Here is a 22859-nt window from a genome sequence, read left to right as displayed (position 1 = left end):
GCCCTGTTCTGACTGGCTGTAAAACCTTGTGTGCACACTCTTTCAATATTGTCATAACCCTTAGTGTTCAGTACAGAACCCTGTGCCTTTAGAAGAACATACGGGTCCGTTGGTAAATGACCAGATGGTGGTCGCATGAATACTAGTTTGGGTACAACAACCTGCAGTGAACTTGTACAAAGTACTGTGACTATGTGTTCCATTCCACTCAGCTGTAAATGGGTAACTCGGAAGGATGAGAAAACGGCAATAACTCAGTGCGCCCATTGGTTGGAAGAGCTGTGTGTTCCTAAGGGAGTTGAGATTGAAATTATGTGCTGTTGCGATTGACATCCAATGATCGAAGAAAACACCGCCAGCACCTTGAGCATGTACTGGTTGCCTGGATATGTGCGCTATATAATATCATGTAATAATAATACCAATAATAGTCTTCGTTTCTGATCAACTGCACTAACGTACTGACAGTGGCTACTGAACTAATGTGACTGGTTTAATTTTCCGCTACTTTGTTGGAGCTCAAAAATCTTTTCATTCATCTTTGTTATAAATTGCCATCAGAAGAAGATTTGTCGTTTCAGTTGTCCCAAGATGCAGCATCACGAGTAACAACACAGCAGACACAGCCGGACTGCACAAGAACCTCTCTGTGGACATACAGAATTACTTCTGTTCTTCAGCAAACAGCTTCACACTGCTGGTCGGGAACGTCCGTCAGTCCTTGTCTCCAGCTGAAATTGGAAATAAACTAACAAGCGTGACAGTTAACACCACGTTGAATATCAAGGAATCCTACTCCGGACCTGTGAAACTTATTTTCCAATGCCAGGACCAGCAAGACGAGTTAACCTGTGAGGGGCATCTGTCAATAAAGGGTGAGATACTTCAGGTTTTCTTACAAGTCAGACACAGACAATCTACAATGGAAAACTGTACATTTCATTATGCGATTGCTTGTGTGCCTTTGCTGATTTCCATCGGCTTAATAGTGTCAAAAGATTGTGATACATTATATATGTCCCTATGCAACCCAAAATATACTATCATTTTGAGAACCATTTTTCAGTGGTAGGTACTATCAGCATTAAAAAATAACCCAGAACAAGTAGTGAAACAGTAAAACGTAGTAACGTTACATGTTACTCAGGGCATATTTAAAAATACTGTCTCAGTTACTAACACAAAATCGAAAGTTCATAAAAAACGCAACACTTTCAAATACTCCCATCGGCATGATAATGTCGCACGAGTTTCTAAATTAAATGCGTAAGAAAGAAGAAAAGAGTAAACACTTGCAAAACAGTCTCAGTTAAATGACAGCGACCATTCGATGATCGAGAAAGGAGCAGCTAATTATTAACTACATGACTATATTTCCTAAAATTTACGTATTTCTTATTTTGTCTTGTCTCGTGTATTTTGGGATGTAACCAAAATTTCCTTCGGGATAATAAAATATTATCTTTCCTTATCCTTTATGGCATCTCATAATTCTTGTAATTGAGACTCTTAGTGGGTCTACCTTCAAAGGGGTTTGAAGTATTGTACAATTATTGTCCTCCTGAGGGGGTATTTAAGTCCCAAAACATTCCATGTAAATTTAAGTCTACCGAGATTTTAATCGTAGTAGTTTTGTTATTTGAATTGTAGCGGTTATTTCTTACACTCGCCAGCGGCTGAGGGGATGGTGTAAATCCAGCTAGGATCCATACAGGTAGCTAAGGTACTGTAAGTCCCCGTGGTCCCTAGTATGGTGATCTACCTTCTGCTGTTGGCGATCTATAGTCCGTGTTTTATATTCTATTGTCTTCTTTAACGACAATGTTTTAGTTTTTCATGCTAGTTACATGTTTATATCTGTGATGTTCTAGTATTTTTACAGTCCAGGTTTTTATAACGTACATACATTCCATTTCAGCGTTAAATGTTCTCGTCACGATATGGCTGAAATATTGCCGATGTCACGATGTCGCGTTAAGTATTAACTCACACACACATAATTCTTGTATTGCTTGTATGGTAAGTCTCATGACAGCTTTATTGAACTAACACGTGCTAACAAATCATTTTCAGCAATATCATGCTCAGTACATATTTATCACTGATGTTTCGTTTCAGTTTCAGCTAACAGCGCAAATGTTTTGGACAGCAGTTGGATGGGATACATTATGATAATGCAGCAAGTATTATTGCGACTCGGGATCTAGCCAGTGTCCTTGCACAGCATTCGGATGGGATGTATAATAATGCACAAAGTGTTATTTACACTCTATTCCTGAATCTAGTTAGTGTTGCTGGACAGCATTCGGATATGTTACAATACTGCAGGAAGCGCTATTTCGGGTTTAAATACAGGCAGTTTTTGAGAGCGAACAAACGCTCTTTTGGATAGGTACATCGTAATTTGCTATTTGCATATGTACACGACAACGCACCATCACTTTGCTTTGAATTTCGTTGACTGAACTCTCTCTCTCTTGACAAAAAAACAGAATGGCGTTGATGACTGGATGGTGATGGTGATGGTGATGGTGTTGATGACTCGAATTTGCTGCGAAATATATTCCATTCTTTAGGGAACAATTCGTGTGACTAACTGACTTCTTGGGTCAAGGTTCAGTGATGGTGACCTTCGGATGGCCCCAAACTAACCAGTGTGGCTGGAGCTGAACATCAGGTTCAAATTGACTTCTGTCAGTGGTGCGTCTAACACCAGGTACATACTCTAAACCATCACCTGATGGAACACTGAGTGAGTGAGTTATAATTTAACGTCACATCGAGAATATTTCAGCCATATCGTGACGAGAGCAAACATGATAATATGTATATATTATAACATCCGTTTTCAAAGTACGGTAAAACTAGAGTATCACACTTCGAATGAAGGTAGATCACTATACTAGGGACCAAGGGGACTAACATTACTTTTGCTACCTGCATGGACCCTAGTTGGACCATCCCCTCAGCCGCTGGCGATTGTTGGGAAATTTAGCCATATTTGAAATGACTAAAATACTGTGTTTAAAAAATTGGTAAGTTTAAATTTGACTTTGAAGGTTTTGGGACTTGCGTACTGGAGGAACATTGATAGCTCAGAATACTGACATTGATATTCAAACCCCCAGAGTATAGTGCACCCTTTCACAACCAGGATATAATACCTCCGGGTCACATGCCTCATAGTAAGCAACATATTGTTGTTTATGAGGATAGGGCAATACCCAATACTTGTGCATTATTTCAGCAAAATAGAACTGAGCAACTACTTTTATCATACTTCCACAGCGTTCACCCTCCAGCTTGGGTACAATATGTGAATCATGTTTCTGATTTCTGTCAATTTCCTTAAGATCAGTAAGTATCAGCTGTTGTTTGTAAATGTATTTCAGCACTGTATAATACACGAGTTGTTTGTGAGCACAACGCAAGTCAGAGAAGATTGTTTCACAGTCTTTGGTTCCAACGTCAGAAACTTGGGCTAGGATTGTTGATTATTATGGACTAATGTCCTTATTCGTTACTGAGACAGTTTTGCTAAGTGCGAGAGGTTTACACTGCATGAAATGATTAACACCACGATTGTTATATTGGACAATCAAACGGAAATGTAATACTGATTCGATCAAATAGTGTTATCGTAATAAACCTTTTCCACACTCATATTATTATCGAATTCTTTATGCTGGTATCGTCATTTCTGTTCCGTTTGCTTTATGGGTCTCTCATGTCTCACAAAAGAACACGGAAAGTCTGAATACGAGGAAATGTTTCACTTGTTGTGTTCAAATTTTCCAGTCGATGTGAGCGTTTGTTTCATACCTAAAATAATCCGATTTATCTCAGCAGTGTCCTTTGTCTTTGCGGCCATTGTATTACGCAATACCTTATGCATAATTAAGGTTTATAACACACTGGCTTTATGATGTAGGGAAGCTTTAATGGGAAAAGTACTGTGCAGCTAAGTAAAGTGTAATCCTTAAGAGATCGATGCAACGGCAATGCAGCTCCTTTCTGAGAGCCCCTTAACCAAGTCCATAATACCACTTCTTTTCTTGTACTTCAAGGAGTATACGTGTTTTTAAGGGCAGTATTAAATTTATCATGGCATCATGTTTTCGTCAATCCAGCCAAAGTCATTTCCTGACATCGTCTACATATTGCCAAATGTATTTTCTCACTTCCTTGAGAATCATATTTCGTTGTTGGCTGGTACTTAATACAATGCCTTCAAAAGCTTCTCATCCGACACAAACAGCGCTAATGCAACAGAGCACAGCTCAGTGATTTTTGCAGAAGGCTCATTATGCTCGAATCGATTTTACCTGCACACAAGTGCATTTTCATCAATACTACACGCAGAGCAGTGTGACCGTTGCAGCACAATCAATATGGCATCAGTGATTAAACCTACATTTGGTCATAGAGAATGATCGCTGTAGAAAGTTTTTTACATAACCCCTTCATACTAGGACATTGTCCATACACACTAAAGAATACCTGCTTGAGCTTCGCAGCCTCTTAAAATAGTAACCTAGGAGAAAACACAACACATATATGCATGTTATATATTGATATTATTTCATTTGTCTGTTCATTCAAAAAGTATACATTGTGTGAACGTAAAACCTTATGTGTCCACATCCAGAATAAAAGGTACCGAAACACACTGACTTCAAACATTTCATGACTAACTTCAATAGCATTGGGACGATATCTTACTGATATATTTGTCATTAACGACACTGAAGCATCGCCTTACACAGCCAGTGATTACGCTAAGGCGATGCTTAAGGTAGCGCTAAAGTAGGTCCTAAAGCTCTGAAGCGTTAGAAATCACGTTTACAGCCCCTGAATCCGTGTCTCTGCTACCACATCCCCTGCGTTCAAAACACCACAGCCGGTTCATACATTTTGTGGGTGCAGGCTTTTGGGCGTGATCCTGATTATCAGAGGGTGAACACATCCAAATGTCAACTAGAAAAAGCGTTGAAATAAATAACGTAATGTTCTCTGTGCATTGAATAGTGCATGATGTGTCTTATCATGCAGGCCACAACACCAGCATTACATTGGGAATCAGATGCATGCAGTTTCATTGATAATCAATACAAAGTGAACGCCACACAAACGCCAGTCAACACCAACCAGAGTAATTAAAACCCCACACTAGTTATCTCCCTTGTGACATTGTCAGTGAGTGAGTTTAGTTTTACGCCGCTTTTTGCAATATTCCAGCAATATCACGGCGGGGGACACCATAAAGTGGGCTTCACACATTGTACCCATGTGGGGAATCGAACTGGGGTCTTCTACGTGACGAGTGAACGCTTTAACCACTGGACTAACCCACCGCCCCCTGGACATTGTGCAATGCTCTCTGTAAACAGCGGACACTCACTAGACTGTTGACTAAGCTTTTACCTATAAACCATATACTCACGGCATAGAATGCAAAACAAAAAACAAAACCCAAAATGATAGAAAAAGCAAAGAAAAAAGATAACAAGCAAAAGCAAAACAAAACATAAAGTAATATAACACACACCAACCACCCCTACCCCCCACTCCCGAAAAAAAATTAACAAAAATAAAAAGGAAAAAAAACAAAATAAGACCGGTCACCAACAGTTATTTGAAATTATCAACGCTGAGTGGTATTAAGTTTACTGATTTGAGCATGAGTTAGTGTATGTACATACAGATGGATTTTTGAAACATGAATCATAGAAATATGGATATAGCAGAACATACCTGTTCACCTATTTCTAGTTGCATAGCAGAGCTTTATTGCAATATTTGGCTTCAGCAGCCTATCCTAGTCATAACACACGACAATCAGGATCGGGTGGTCAGGCTTGCTGAGTTGGTTGATACACGTTATCGCATCCCAACCGCATATGCCTATAAGAAGGTTGTCCGGTCCAGCTTCAATTATATACAGATTGATGGAAGTGACAACGGTGCTAGACAAAAAAAGAAACAAAAAAATGACTAAATTATAAAATGCAATAGAGACATTAACAACTACGCGTACTTCATTTTAAATCTTTCAGAAGTTTAAGTTTCATAATGAAAGATTGAAACAGTTAGAACGCGGAGTCGGCTATGTAATGTAACGTAACGTAACAGTACAGCACAATTCAACGCAAGCACTAAGCATCCTTTTAATGATTTCCGTCTTTGATTAAGAGACACTTGTTATTTCAGGTGTTTCTTGTACGTTTCGGGATATGTTGTGATGTGTGACATAACGCAACTTAAAATATCCATTCATCTTTATCATTCATGGTAACCACTGTTTTTCAAATATGACAAAATGTGTTCTGAGATGCTGTGTGGAGACAGCCTGTCAGACAAAGATGCAACTGATTATACTGTGGAAGAGGAAGTCCGGCAGGCCGAGAAGACAGTAGGAGTTGTGTCCCCTTTATCATGTCACATTGATGTGGACGATTCAGTATAAATTGCCTCGATAAATACTCATACAGAGAGTATGGGTGAGTGAGTTAATATAGTCTGGTTCATAATTATTGAGAATTTTTCTTCTTACTTTGAGCTATCCTAACACCTCAACTGATTCACTGATACTTGAAACTAAGTAATGGTATAAGGGAGGTAACTCATGTTGGCCTACTGAGTATAGTACAATTAGAGTTACCTCCCCTGAATTTGTAGCAGACGTCATTTTCCTCAGCACTGTCAACAATGTCTGCTGAAGATAAAAGAAGGTTGATTTTTGAGTTGTGTAATCAAAGAATTGATGATGTAAATACATTGGCAGAGAGAACAGGAACTCCTCTTTCTACTGTGTATAGGATTAGGAAGAATTTTAAAGAGGGAAAGGATTTTGGGCGCCAGAAAGGAGCAGGGACACCCAGAAAATTGGACTTCTCAGATCGCGTCCGGCTGGGAATTTTAGCGTCTAAAAAGCGAAGGGCAAGCATCTCCAACATCAGGTATGAAATGATAGAAAGGGGATCAACAGTTGTATCAAAATCTACAGTTAGAAGAAATTTGATTGATCTTGGATGGGAGAAAAAGACTGGAATTCCTTCTCCTCTCATGAAACAAGAACATAAAGACAGGCGTGTTGAGTGGTGTTTGGCACATGAAAACTTTGACTGGGAAAATGTGATTTTTACTGATGAAAGCTCAATATGGGTATATCCCAATAATGTGAAAATATGGACAAAGTCTGCGTCAACACCGTTTTATCGACGACCTAAATACAGCCCAAAGTTTCATGTATGGGGAGGGATATCCTTATTAGGAACGACCCCGCTGTGTGTGTTTGAGGGAAATCTGACGCTACACTAACAATATAGATAATTTTCTCCTTCCAAGTGCACATGTGTTTTATGGAAATGACTGGATTTTGCAGCAAGATAATGATCCTAAACACACCGCAAAACATGCCAAGCAGTGGTTTCAGGAGAAAAATGTGACTGCATTACCATTTCCTGCATACAGTCCTGACTTAAATCCCATTGAGAACATTTGGGGGATGATGAAGGAATGTGTGAATCAAAAGGGGTTGACAAAAATTGAAGACATGAAGAGAGAAGAGGTCCGATACTGGGACAGCATAACTCACAAGACACTAACCTCTCTGATAGGATGTATGCCTACCCGTCTTAGACTGTGCCGTGAAGTTCAAGGAGACTTGATAAAATATTAAATTGTTACCTACACAACATGAAAAGGTCAGTTCACTTTCACAATACATTCAATTTTATCTGATTTGTTCTCGTTTAACAATATGATATGCTTTAGCTATTCTTAATAATTTTGAACCATACTGTATTTATCGTCACATCGGCAATATTTCAGGTATATACGGTCGAGAACATGTTTGACATTAAAATGAAAGAAGTGTATTGTAGAAAAAACCTGTCGTCAAAGGACAGTAAAACAACTAGAATATCACAATCATATCAAAACAGGTGTGGCAAGGTGAACCTAATAGCACTATTTGGACAATACAATATAAAACACGGGCTAGACATCGCCAACAACTGAAGGTAGATCACCAAACCAGGGTCCATGGGTCACAGAGTATGAGGTGAGGTGAGGTTAAATGGGGTTTAGCTTCGTACTTATGATTATTTCGTTCAAATGATGACATGCACGTATACGTATGTGTGGCTGTTTGTACTAGCCATGACTTAAGCATTTTTATAGTGCTGGCACACCTAGATACCGTGCTGAAGGTAAGCATGAATACCCCACTCAGACACGTTATACTGACTTCGAGCCGATCAGTCCTAGCTATGTACCTATTAATTCCGAGCGCATTCAGTTTTGCGTCAATGCTCAGTCACCTAACAGGAACACCAGCCTACACTTAACACGTGATCTGTTCGAAATGTCTATAATTCTTACACGGACGTTTTCCGCGTGTCGCGCTATAAACAGACCGGGTATTTAATGATAACGCAGTTGTCCTATGATAAATGTCACTGATATTAAAAGATAAAATACCTTCCAGATCACGTGGTAAACATTCATCGGTGTTCCTCCATCGGTGTGAGTGACTTAAAGTTTATAGTCACATCGGCAATATGTCAATCATACTGTGACTTGATAAATTATGAATCAACCATAAAGGCAATTAAATCATAAAATTAAACTGTAGTGAGTGAGTTAGTCAATATTTAACGCCACATCGGCAATATTGCAGTCATATCGTGACGAAAACGAATAATTATAAAAGTACAAATGTGTGAGTTGAGTGAGTGAGTGAGTTTATTTTTACGCCGCACTCTGCGATATTCCAGCTACATGACGGCGATCTATAAATAATCGAGTCTGGACCAGACAATCCAGAGATCAACAACATGAGCATCGATCCGAGAAACTGGGAACCGATGACATGTGTCAACCAAGTCAGCGAGCCTGACCACCCGATCCCGTTAGTCGCGTCTTACGACAAGCTGAGTCGCCTTTCATGGCAAGCATAGGTGCTGAAGGCCTATTCTACTCCGGGACCTTCACGGGTCAAAATACAAATGAATTAATAGCACATACGTTGTAAAAACTGTCAACGAAGGACAGTAAAACTAACTAGAACATCACAGAATAGAATATAAAACTAGTGATTACACCTAAAACAATGTATCTATAGAGGACAGTACAACATAAGAATGAGCTATAGTTTGCCAACAACTGAAGGTAGATCACCATACTAGGGTCATGGGGACTTACAGTACAGTTGCTTCCTCCATGGACCCTAGCTGGATTTACACCATCCCTTCAGCTATTAGCGATTTAGACAAATCTAGCCACACAGTAAAAGAACATTTATTCTACGATTAAAAACCTGGAACATTATATTTACTTCAAATGTTTTGGGACTTGATTACCCTCTCAGGAGGACAATTATTTTACAGTATTTCTACCCCATTTGAGGGTACAGCCACTAACGATTTGAGTTACTAGTTTAATCTTCCAGTTATAAAATATACTCATGGAAAAAATTAAGGGAGCGCATGAAATAGCTGTGACTTTTAATCTTTGAGTCAGTAAGAGAAAAATTCATACACATGAAAAGGCTTACGTCAAGTGATGAAAATCAATATAGGGCGTGTCCCCCATGTCGCTGGAGAACTGCTTGGCATCGTCGTGGCATGCTGCGAATGAGTGTACGGATGGTACCAACCGGAATTCTGCGCCATTCTTCCTGGAGAGCCACGAAAAGTCCATCCAAATTGTTGGGTTGAAGAGGTCTGTCCCGAACATTGCGGCCAAGAACATCCCAAAATATGTTCGTTGACAGGTCAGGACTTTTAGCCGGCCATTGCAACACCCGGACACCTGCAGCCCTCCGTCAGTCCCGTCAAACATGAGCGATGTGAGGGCGGGCATTGTCATGCTGGAACTCGAACATTCGACCTGCTGTACGCGCAAAGGGGATCATAATCGGGTTCAAGGCTTTTTAGACCAGCCGATTTAAGACGATTACGCACTGTACGTAAACAAATTCTGACGTTTGTTCTTCGCCTGAATTCCGTATTGATTTTGGAGGAGGATTTGAACCTGTCTCGCAGAGCAATAAGGCGTAGGGTTCGGTCATCCCGTGGGGTGGTTTTCTTTTTCCGTGCCCGACCACGCCTCATTTTGACGTCACTAAAGTCTGGATATCACGCTAACAGACTTGTGAAAAGTTGTTGCAACCTGTCGTAATGGGCTTCCACCATTAACCATGCCAATTACCTCCCATTTCTGTGCCAAAGTTACGTACTGTCTCGCCATGTTAACCTTGTGTTTGACAGTGCACATACATGTAACGTGTGAATCTAAGTGCATGTAACTTCAGGAGCATGTAGTGCACGTGAATGGAAAGCATTATGGTGAATTTGAGTGAACCCCTTTTCACGAAAACGAAACAACAAGGCGCTGAAGTTAGTAAACAGAGATGTTGAATTGCCCAAAGAAACATGCGTTCCCTTAACCTTTCCCATGAGTATATTTATCTATTTACAATTCAGTTAACAAATCTAATTCCTTTAAGAATGAAATAATTACGTGAGGACTAATATTGCTAAAACGATGCTTCATAGTTCGTGAATTAAAATACTGATCCCGTGTGATCAGTACAAAGTCAAGCAGTCAACACAGTCAAGCAGGTTATCCTCACCTTTTAAAAGGTATGCATGAGTATATCCAGTATGGTCAATACGACATCGTCGTAAAATAACCTCTTCAAATCGATATACGGTTTTGTTTCATGTAATTTATTTATACCTAATTGGGCTTCCCACTTCTTCTGCATCAGACCACGGATGTAAGATCTAATGGTAGCTTTGTAATATTTTTAATAGCGTGAAGGCAAGTAAGAGAGTGGGAATAGATTATATAGTGTTTATGTTTTCGGTGTCTTTGAATATATTTAAGCGCAGTTCGTATGGCGTTAACTTCCGCTGTAAAAATAAAGTTGTTGTCTGGTAATCTAGAAGATATTGTTCTGGATCCAATGATAGTGGCGCAAGCCACTACGCCACCATCCTTGGACCCATCTGTAAATATGGGTTTGTAATTGCTATGTTTATGTTTTAATTGATTATATTCTTGTTCGTATTGTAATTCATTGGTTTCTAATTTTTTAAATATAGTTAATGTTACGACCACTTGGGGCCTAACCAATAGCCAAGGAAGAGAAGAAAAAAGTCAGGAAAGAGCTATATTTTCTAGCTCAATGCTAGAAGCAACAAGAAATGGCTTAATTCTGAGCCCAGGAGGGAAGACTTTGTGTTATACAAATCCTCATAAAGAGGATTCAAGACACAATTAAATGCAGGATTAGACTCATTATAAGCTAATTTTGTAATGTATTGTAAAGATAGTTTTATACGGCGTTGGTTGAGAGAAGGCTCATCAGCTTCGACGTAGAGACTGTCGATAGGAGAGGTTCTAAAGGAACTAAGACAAAGTCTTAGGCCTAGGTGGTGCACAGCATCAAGTAGTTTAAGGTTGCTTTGACAAGATCCACCATATACGATGGAGCCGTAATCACGTTTAGATCGGACCAGTGATCACGTGTGATCTATAAAAGTGAAGAAGGGCAGTTTGATCCCCTCCCTTTTGAATTAGAAACAACCATTAATAAACCAAGTGCCTTCAGGCATTTAGCATTAAGGGGTGTAATATGCGGCGAAAAGGTCAAATGTGAATCGAAAATAAGTCCCAAGAACTTGGCCTCCTTGACCACTTTGATTGGGGTACCACTTAGAAATAGTCCTGAGTCTTTATGATCTTTATGAGGTTTGTATTTACGACAGAACTGTATACCACTGGTTTTTAATTTAGAAAATTTGAAGCCGTTTTCAAGACACCATTTTTGTTTAAAGACAACTGTAGTTGCCGTTCAATAGTATGCATATTTTTAACACGACAAGAAATATTAAAATCATTAACAAATAACGATCCATCTATTCAATTGTTTAAAACTTTAGATAAACTGTTGATCTTGATGCTAAAAAGAGTGACAGACAAAATAATGCCTTGCGGAACACTCTGATGCTGATTGTAATGATCAGACAGGGTTGAACCCACACGGACCTGTAATTGTCTGTCATTTAAAAAGCTGGCTATGAATTCTTGCAGACGACCTCGCAAGCCGAAGTCATGTAAATCTCTTAAAATGCCATGTTTCCAGGTTGTGTCATATGCTTGTTCGAGATAAACAAAAAGATAGACCCAATTGGAGCGTTTTAAAAAATGGTTCCAAACGCACTAAGTGATCGACATTACTCATATTGGGCAGAACCCACGCGGACTTGAAATTGTCTGTTATTTAAACATTTGTCTATGAGTTCAGGCAAACGACCTTGAAATCATGTAAATCTCTCAAAATGCCGTATTTCCAGGTTGTGTCACATGCCTCAAGATAAAAAAAGGATAGACACAGCGTGTTGTTTATTAATCAGTGCGTTATTAACAAATGACTCCAGACGCACTTGGGGATCGACAGTAGTTGTTTTTACTGAAACCACACTGTATATCTTCACGCCATGAAGAGGGAAATTTCCCTGAAGTCCAAATATCATCAAATGTATATAAGAGCATCTCTAAACAGGAATCTGGTAAGTGCTTCAGGAGTTGATAATGTATGTTATCAGCTCCTGTAGCAGTGACATGAGCTTGATCAAGAGCAGTATGTGGTTCATGAATAGTAAAACTTTCATTATAATCTTCCCCATTATCCGAATTGAAGTTACTAGTTTTTTTACGATGATGGACACTAGATTTAGTACCTTTACCTTTAATTTTCTGGACCATGTTCCTTACATGGGTGTCCGGGAATTTATTTTGGATACATACAATTTTTCCAAGATTGGCTTTTGTTCTGTTTAAAAGTACGCCGCGCTTTAGCATTTAAAAGTTTAAATTTATTTAAATCATGCGCCATAGGATGGCGACCTTATGCAGGTCATATCGTTAAAGATTGTTGGGTTTTTCGGTTAATGTAGGTTTCACACTCAGCATGGGACTAAAATATTGCCGATGTCACTTTAAATGATAAGTCACTCACTCCTATTCACGGAACGTTTAAATATTTACCCCTTGGGGCGCTCCGAACAAAAAGCAATAACGTGTCAACACGATCCCCTTTTGCGTTGTATAGATGAACTCTCTCCCTAACATTTATTATATATGAACACTTACTACGCAAAACAAAACACAGGTAACGTTTGAGCACTTGTTTTCTGATCCTCAGCAGGTAACGGAGATGAGTGACCAACACAAGAGAGGAATGAAATTCGCAATTGTCTTAGTTTGTCTTCTTCAAGGTTTGTCTAATGCTTCATTATTTCACTAAACCAGTTTTGCTACTGAAGGCCGCTGAGGTCCAAAAAGACTAACCAAGTCTGTATGTAGCTGTAGGAGTCATTTCATGCCAGTTTCACGACCTGATGGTTCAGTTCATTCCCTTTATTCAGTAATAAGGCCGTTGGCCCACGTACAGAATAATATACACAAAATGATGCTTAGAGTTGTATGCTTGCAATTATGTCACAAATCTATTTCGAAAGTTTAAGGCGTCTTTCACAAAGTTTGAAATGGACATCAAAACAGACTGATGTGTACTTTGGAGATTATAGATCATGATGTCTTCATTTATGTGCAAAGTGATATTGTCAAAGTGTTTAACTCAATTATCATTATACAATGGGCATTTATAAAGGAAGAGAAATTCATCTTATATATAATCAGAATAATATACATGACAAAAGCGGAATTGACGAGGAATACCATCATATCGACCAATATTCTTATAGACAGCTAATTCATCTAGTCTAAGCAACGTAATCCTGCGCCTTGCTTCTTTTGATTTTATGTGTACAAGGTAACTTTCTAAGCAGAAAACAGTTTTAGGTTCAGCGTATAAATGTAATGTTGAATATACGTGTATATCAGCCATAATTGATTGAGCATGACATTTTTTTATCCTTTCCTTAAAACTGTATAAAAACACATCTTTAAATCCAACTCCTTGATTCTCCCACACAAACCGAATCCATAAGAAAACAAAATATTCCTAACATGATAAACCCAGGTTTTACGACCACCTTTATCTAAACTATACATCATGAGATAGCACTGCTTAGGATATCTATCCACTGGTATTTCAAGCAATCTTATCCAATATTTTATAACATTAAACAAAGAATCAACATATATATAATTTCTACCACATACTGCTAAAACAGCAACATTAGTATCTCGGTGACTCAGGTCCAAAACAAACTTGTAAAACCTAGTGCGGAATTGCTCAACTGATGACCATTTTTTATATCCGAAAACTGATACCTGATGGTTTGACCATTTGTATTAGATGTGTTTTAGATAAGTTGTCAGGAAAGCCAATTGAGAATCGAGAATGGTCGCGAGAGAAATTGCCAGTATGCAGGAACTTTATGGTTTTGCTATAAATATTGTCAGGATTGTTTACATCAGATTTGACGATTCTTTATCCTTTAAACAGGTGTGAGATCATTGCAGTCACATTGCCCGTATATTGTTGAACTTGGCTCTTCGACACGTTTACTTTGCTACAAGACACAGGCTAACATTTCCTCGGTGTCGTGGACGAGGCCTGACGGTGTTTTGGCGAGCAATTGCATATCTCTTGGTTGTGACAACCAGGATGGATACGCAATTGAGCGTAATTCTAGTCACAGTGAGATAAAGATTTTGAGAATGGATGTTGAAGATATTGGCAGCTGGACTTGCAGTACGTCATCGGGTACATCAGGTTGTTCTGTAGAAGCTTACAGTGAGTAGCAGTTTAATTTCACAGGGAGAGATATTCCGCCATGCCACATTTTCTTTTGCGTGTGAAATTGAAATACTGACAAACCTAATGGATAAAAAAGCGTTCTATAATATATGGTACGCTTCGATTTTGTCAACTAATGACAACGGTACAGGAATCAGACACGAAATAGCAGACGCGGTAATTTGTGTCAGTGTTAGATACAATTGTATCTTCACTCCCCAAAACGTCACACAAATAGAACAGTAGAAAGTCAAATTAATATGTCAGGAACACTGTTCAATAACAGGTTTTCAACAGGGGTATGGGAGGTCCCTGATATGGAAAATTGATCTTTGGGCATTATTACTTGCATATACGCTGGGACATCAGTCCACTGAAGCTGTGATAACAGCCACAAGTCTCTTTCCAACCTCACAATGAACTCCATTTTGCAGAATCCACTTCCCGTTTTCCATTAAATCTTGATCATATGCTTCACTGTAAACAGTTCCGGTGCTGATGAGAGATGTTCACAATACGTCACTGCATACTGCGACTGAAACTCTAAAAGGTTTGAATCAAAGTCTCACTGAAAAAGATGAACTTTTTTTCCACAGAGAGCCCGTCATGCAACATCACCAAGGATAATGACAGTAGCATGGTGACGTTAACTGATCAACTGGTTCTCTGGGTGGACATTGCCGATGGTTACTGTTCTGGGACATCGACCTTCACACTTCAAGTCGGTGATGTAACAGAGAAGGTATTTACCACAGAGGGAAATATATCGTCCAAAAGAGTTCCAGTGACCTTGAATGTGACGGAGAGACATTACGGACCGCTGGAAGTGACATTTCTATGTCTTAAAAAACGAAACAATTTGAGATGCATTGGATTGAAGGAAATCGATAAGAGTGAGTATGAACCATTGTTCTCTTTTATCTCTCCAGAGTCATCTGTAGCAATAGGCATATCATTGAAAGATTCCATATATCTCCAGCACTATTTTCCTGGTCGTTCGTGTGGGATCGAATCTAAGTCTGGCGAGAGGATGCAATTAACGTAATTAAGTCCCCATGGTCCCTAGCGTGATGTTCTACCTCCAGCTGTTGGCAGTATATGGCTTGCTATATATATATATATATAGATCTCTACAGTTTTAGATCTTATTACTAGTTTTATATTTGAACCCGTGATAATCTAGTGATTTTACTGTCCTTCGTAGACAGGCTTTTATAATTTGCCATTGATGGTTGTGTACAAAGATATTGTTTTCGTCACGATATGACTGAAATATTGCCGATGTGACATTAAATTCTAAATCACTCCATCACGGATTGTCCCATCAGCGGTACGCTTTTGAACATATAATCTCTTATTTTCTGGATGCCCTGAAATGCGGCTAATTTGATCAATACTTCCAGAAACACCTAATAACGACCAGCCTATTACAACTGAGCGGGAAAGGGCGAACAGCTCTGCAATCGTCCTGACACCCGTTAATATTACTGCAGCTGCTGCTGGGGTCATCCTTCTCACCATCATCGTCAGCATACCAGCTTCACGCTGCTGTACCAAAGTGGACAAGCAGACCATTAAATATCTGGATCCTCCTTCTGTCACAATGGATTGTCCTACGGGATGTGAATATGCTTCTGTGGTAGATCTTGGTGTTCCATCTCGCACAGCAAGTCTCAGTAACAGACAAGCGCCTGCGTCAACACAGTCACCACAAGGAGAGGCGTCTTCAGTTACTGCACATGGAAACAGGAGTGATGTCTGGACAGAAGCTCCATCTTCAGCTGCAGTGACTGTGAAGTGGATTACGCTAGAAGACCAGGCGGTTCACGTGAATGACATGTATGGATCGGGAAATACACATGACACCATGACGAGGCTCTGACTTGCAAGTGCGGGGGACAAGCAAGATTAGATGCATACTTAGATGTATCTCAGATGTCCCAGCAACCCTGCGTTTTCAACTTTTCATTAGGAAGTACAGTGCCAATGCTGCTTTAACTTTGAATGATTTTGTTGACTCGAGCAAGTGTTTTCAGATTTATATAGGGGACATAACTGTGGTTGTGGTCATGATGAAAAGAAAACATTTTCCAATATTCACTGGATCGACCTTGACTTCTGTCCACAAACAATCCAAATTGAATGAGCCATCATTAAGCAAAGAGCAAAACTGTTTCATTCCACTTTACAGTCTTGACTGTAGAATCTATTTTAGTATTTAGTTATTTGTTCTTTAATACAAGGAAGTCAGAGTTTCCTCCTTGGAATTTTGCATATGAAACGAATCAAGAATTTGTACAATTCTGTGTGCTATTTTTTTCAGACACTGTTCACTATTCTTCGTGATTCGTTATTATGTTCCAATACAATGCGAATACTATGCGGTATATAATCCGCATTTATATACTCCTTATTTACCTTCCCTGAAAGGGGAGCTTAATATTGAATTGAAACACCTCAACGTCATAAGCACATGCATGCGTTTATGTGTTGAACAGTGTGTTCTAGATGCAGTACTTTCTGTGGGCATCTCAAGGCATGCCAAGTGCGTACAATTGTGCGATAAATATTGTAATTTCTGTAGTTCCTGACAAGGGATTCAGATAACATTTTGCATCTTCTGTGTCTATATACAATGGCTAATGTGCAATTTGTGGAACATTAATGTTCTCTGCTTGCATAGTCAAAGCGTACCATCGGCTAACCAAGGTACAATGTTCCTTGTAAATTGCTGCTAGATACTTACCTATTGCCTCCCCTTAGGTACTATTATAATGAATATTTCTATATTTCAACGTGAGGTACACTCTTTTCTAATTCATTGTGTCAAGTGTTGTACATAAAATAATATATATAATAATAAAATAATAATATATACATTGTACACGTCTTTCATTCCGAAAGAAATCGTAGAAAAATACCCTGCCCTTGTCATATGCAAAATGCAGTTGGCATATTGCACATGTGACCTTAGATTGTAGCTATTTTATTCAGTCTACTTGTCTCTTAGCGGTATAAGATTGAGATCTGTGTAGCAGGGCAGAACGTATGAGAGTTCAGTTATGTTACTCTTTAACTTATTGTCTGAAGCATGCTAAACTCGTGCATTATTGCTAGAATATTGCTATCTGAAACAGATGTATGTGTGGTAAAAACATTGTTTCAAAACATTCATACTGCTTTCATATGAAAAAAAGTATTAAAACAGCTCATTAATATTGTCGTTTTCTAAGCTTATGCTTCAAGAAGTCTGTCTGGAACGAGTAACCTCTGAACTACATTTTGCTCCTTGTTTAAGGCGAGCCTATCACCTGCAATGTTAACATCTAATTCTGATAATGTAGTTATTTTACTGTCCTTTGATGACAGGTTTTAATAATATGTGCATATTTTATTTCAATATCAAACATGTCACGACATGGCTGAAATATTGAAGATGTGAGTGAGTGAGTGAGTGAGTGAGTTAGTTAGTATTTAACGTCACATCGGCAATATCTCAGCCATATTGTGACGGGAACATTTAAGAAAGAAAAGGACTATATGTACATTATAAACTCTGTCGGCGAAGGACAGTAAAACAACTAGGATATCACAATTTGAATTAAAACTAGCGTGGAAAGTTAAAACTAATATCACTATTCGGACAATACAGTATAAAATCAGGCTATAGATTGCCAACACCTGAAGGTAGATCACCATACTAGGGATCATGGGGACTTACAGTACCTTTGCTACCTGCATGGCCCCTAGTTGGATTTACACCGTCCCCTCAGCTGTTAGCAATTTAGTCCCATCTAGCCAAAAATTAAAAATACACATATGCTACGATTAAAAACAGTGGAAGTTTAAACGTACAGGGAAGGTTTTGGGACTTACGTACCCTCTCAGGAGGACAATAATTTTATGGTACTTCAACCTCCTTTGAGGGTACAGCCACTAACATTTCAAGTTACTAATCTAAACTACCATGAACTAAAATGCAGCTATCTACACAACATAATAATCAAAATTCAACGATGAAATCAGTTTCTTTTAAAAATCCAAGAATTAAATGAGAACGTACGGTGTTAAAAAGGTCCTTCATTGTTTTCACATTGAAATATTTATCCCTTATGATGGAGAATTCAACACAGTCAAGCAGTATATGCTTGACCGTGGTTCTCTCATCACAAGGGATGCAAAACGGAGGATCCTCACCTTTCAATAGGTATGAATGAGTATATCTAGTATGGCCAATACGACATCGTCGCATAATGACCTCTTCAAATCTGGACTGACAGCCCAAGTGAGTGTAACCAATATAAGGTTTTATGGCATGTAATTTATTTATTCCCACTTGGGTGTCCCACTTCTTTTGCATCAGATCACGAATGTAAGTTCTAATGCTAGCTTTATAGACACTGTATGGAATAAGAAGTGGTGTCACAGATTTGTTGAGTGCAGCCTTAGCAGCAAGATCGGCCATTGCATTCCCAGAAATACCTTCATGGCTGGGTAACCAACAAAAGACAATGTCGTATTGGCCAGTAGCAAGATCATTGTACAATTCAATAATTTCTATTAAAAGTGGATGTTTACAAGAAATATTTTTAATCGCCTGAAGACAAGAAAGAGAGTCTGAATAGATTATATATTGTTTACGTTTAGGGTGTCTTTGAATATATTTGAGAGCTGTTAATATAGCGTTAGCTTCTGCTGTAAAAATAGAACTATTATCTGGTAATCTAGAAGATATTGTTCTGGATCCAATGACAGTGGCACAAGCCACTGCGCCACCATTCTTGGACCCATCTGTAAATAAGGATTTATAATTGCTATATTTATGTTTCAAATGATTATATTCTTGTTTATACTGTAATTCATTCGTTTCTGACTTTTTAAATGAAGTTAATGTTAGGTCCACTTGGGGTCTGACCAACTGCCAAGGAGGAGAAGAAAGAAGACGGGAGGGAGCTATATGATCCAGCTCAATGCCGGCAGCAGAAATAAGTGGTTGTATTCTTAAACCAAGAGGCGGAACAAGTGAAGATTTCTTATTGTATAAATCCTCATAGAGAGGATTGAAGACACAGTCATATGCAGGGTTTGACTCATGGGAACATAGTTTTGTGATATACTGTAAAGCTAATTTTATACGTCGCTGCTCAAGAGATGGCTCATCAGCCTCAACATAAAGGCTGTCAACAGGTGAAGTTCTGAAAGATCCAAGACAAAGTCTTAGACCTTGGTGGTGGACAGAATCTAAAAGTTTTAGGTTGCTTTTGCAGGCTCCGCCATAAACGATGGAGCCATAATCAAGTTTAGACCGTATCAATGATCTATATAAGTGAAGGAGGGTAGTCTGATCCCCTCCCCACTTTGAGTTTGAAACAACCTTTAACAAATCCAGTGCTTTCAGGCATTTAGCTTTAAGAGATTTAATATGTGGCAAGAAGGTTAAGTGAGAATCAAATATTAGACCCAGGAATTTTGCCTCCTTTACGACTTTGATAGGAGTGCCATTTAAATATAGTTCAGGGTCCTTATGCGGTTTATATTTCCTACAAAAGTGTACACAATTAGTTTTCAAAATGCCATGCTTCCAGGTGGTATCATAAGCTTTCTCAAGATCAAAGAAAATTGATACAGCATGTTGTTTATTGACCATAGCATTTTTAACGAAGGATTCCAAACGGACCAAATGATCAATGGTACTACGATTTTTCCTGAAACCACATTGAATATTTGTTATTAGGTTATTGGTTTCAAGATACCAAACCAATCTGTTATTCACCATACGCTCCATGGTTTTGCAGACACAGCTAGTAAGCGATATCGGTCTGTAATTTGATGGATCTGTATGATCCTTACCAGGTTTTGGTATTGGAACTACAATAGCATTACGCCATGAAGGAGGAAATTCTCCAGACGTCCATATTTTGTCAAATATATCTAAAAGTGTCAATAGGCATGGTTCAGGTAAGTGTTTCAGTAGCTGGTAATGGATATTATCATCACCCGCTGCTGTGTCATGAGCTTGCTCAAGAGCTGTATGTAGCTCATTTAAGGAAAACACTTCATTGTAATCTTCACCATTATTTGATTCAAAATTAAGGTTTTTCTTTTCCTGTAACTTCTGGTATCTCTGAAATACAGGAACATAAATTTCTGATGAAGAATTTTTGGCAAGCGTTTCGCCAAGTTTATTGGCAATTTGAGATGTGTCAGTAATCAACCTATCACCATCTTTAAGATGGTGAACAGCAGATTTCGAACCTTTGCCTTTTATTCTCTGAACCATGTTCCATACCTTGGACACTGGTGTGCGTGAATTAATCCTGGAGACATAGTTCCTCCAGGACTGCCGTTTGTTTTGTTTGAACGTACGACGTGCCTTCGCATTTAGTACTTTAAACTTATTTAAGTTATGGACAGTTGGATGATTTCGAAAATAATTCTCTGCTCTTTTCCTCGCCTTTCTGGCCTGTTTACAGTCTGTGTTAAACCACGGCTTCCGTACATGTGGATTTGTAGAGGATTGTGGTATGCATACTGCAGCTATCTCATTTAAAACGTCAGAAAAACGCTGAATTTTATCACGTATTTGACTGAAACATGAAGGTTGGAGTTTAGATGAGCACAATGTTTTAAATAAGGACCAATCTGCCTTAGAAAAATTCCATCTTGTGTAAGATGGAGCTTCAGATGGGGAAATTTCTGATAAAATAGTTGGAAAGTGGTCACTTCCACAGAGGTCATTGTGGACTGTCCAATCAAATTCATGAAGTAGATTAGAGTCTGCAAGAGACAAATCTAGAGAAGAGTAGGTGCCTGTTGCAGGATGCAGATATGTATTTGAGTCATCATTGTATATACAGAGTTCATTATTGGATATAAAATCTTCCAGTATTTTACCTTTACTGTTTGTATTTGTACCACCCCAGAGTGGGTTGTGGCCATTCAAATCACCCATTATAAGGCACGGTTTCGGAAGTTGATCATAGAGAGATTGTAGATCAGATAGTTGGAGTGCTGAAGAAGGCGGAATATACAAAGAGCATAATGTAAGTGCAACGTGAAGAGTAAGTCGCACTGCAACGGCTTGGAGATTCGTTGTAAGAGTTACAGGGCTATGAATAACGTCTTGTTTGACAAGTATTGACGATCCCCCAGAGGCTCTGTCACCCGGAGGTGAAAAATAATGATACGCATCATATTGACGTAACTTAAAAAGATCTGTTTGTTTCAGATGCGTTTCCTGCAGACATATTGCTCGTGGTGCAAAATCTTGGACCAATAGCTGCAATTCATTAAAATTGGTTCTTACCCCTCTACAATTCCACTGCACTATATTTGGTGAATGATTCATCACTTTGGTGCATTTATTGGTGACCTACCACGCCTTGATCTAGAAGGCGATAAACTCCCTGTCCGGTGATGGATAAGTTCAGACGTATCCATATCTTCGAGGGACCCAAACTTATTAAAAAGCTGAATCTCATCTTTTGAACCCTTAGCGACTCTATCGCTTTGATTCTGGTAAGTTTTTGGTTTCCTTTCACAGTTTGTGCGACTTGATGTCCAGGTACAGCTTTTGACTGACACGAATCTGATTTGGATTTGGAATGAACATTTCGACCAGAGGACTTTCTATCATCTAGCTGAGTCTTTGGACTTGCGGAGTCCTGTGACAAAGGCATAGGCTGAGGCTGAGATGGCGTCATGGCTGCAGTCTGAGTAGCAGAGTCTCCTCGTGGTAATGATTCTTGACTTGTGATGGGTTCAGGAGAATTAGATTTTATCCATGTCAGCTCTGTCTGACATTCAACTGAGAGTGTAGTCGTGGGTGGTCTTTTACTAACAGAAGCGTAAGAGTCATTTGGGTAAACAGAGGGAACAAGCTTCTTAGCTTCAGCATAGCTGATATTTTGAGAATGTTTTATTTTATTGACTTCCATTTCCCTCTTCCATATCGGACAATCTTTTGATGAGGAGGAATGCTTTCCTGAACAGTTGACACATTTTTTAAAGTTATTTGTACAGTCTTCTGTAACATGAGATTGCTCCCCACAATGAGCACAAGTAATACGGTTGGAGC

At 38.9% G+C, this 22859-nt stretch overlaps 1 protein-coding gene across 3 annotated transcripts in view; it reads left to right on the top strand.

Annotated features, from left to right (window-relative positions):
- LOC137290990 (uncharacterized) overlaps nucleotides 1-22859 on the top strand; it is a 168138-nt gene that overhangs the window by 16548 nt on the left and 128731 nt on the right. Inside the window, exons 8-9 of one of the 3 annotated variants that reach the window (XM_067822244.1) lie at nucleotides 582-875; nucleotides 2125-3668. In XM_067822244.1, coding sequence (XP_067678345.1) covers nucleotides 582-875; nucleotides 2125-2207 — 377 coding nt within the window. In that variant the 3' untranslated portion in view covers nucleotides 2208-3668. Of the gene's footprint in view, nucleotides 1-581; nucleotides 876-2118; nucleotides 3669-22859 lie in introns of those variants that run through there. The other 2 variants (XM_067822236.1, XM_067822228.1) reach the window with 2 other exon arrangements.

Source organism: Haliotis asinina, chromosome 1 (assembly GCF_037392515.1).
Source record: "Haliotis asinina isolate JCU_RB_2024 chromosome 1, JCU_Hal_asi_v2, whole genome shotgun sequence".
Taxonomy (NCBI): Eukaryota; Metazoa; Mollusca; class Gastropoda; order Lepetellida; family Haliotidae; genus Haliotis; species Haliotis asinina.
The sequence above is the reverse complement of the archived record's forward strand: the minus strand, read 5'-3'. Positions and strand labels throughout refer to the sequence as shown.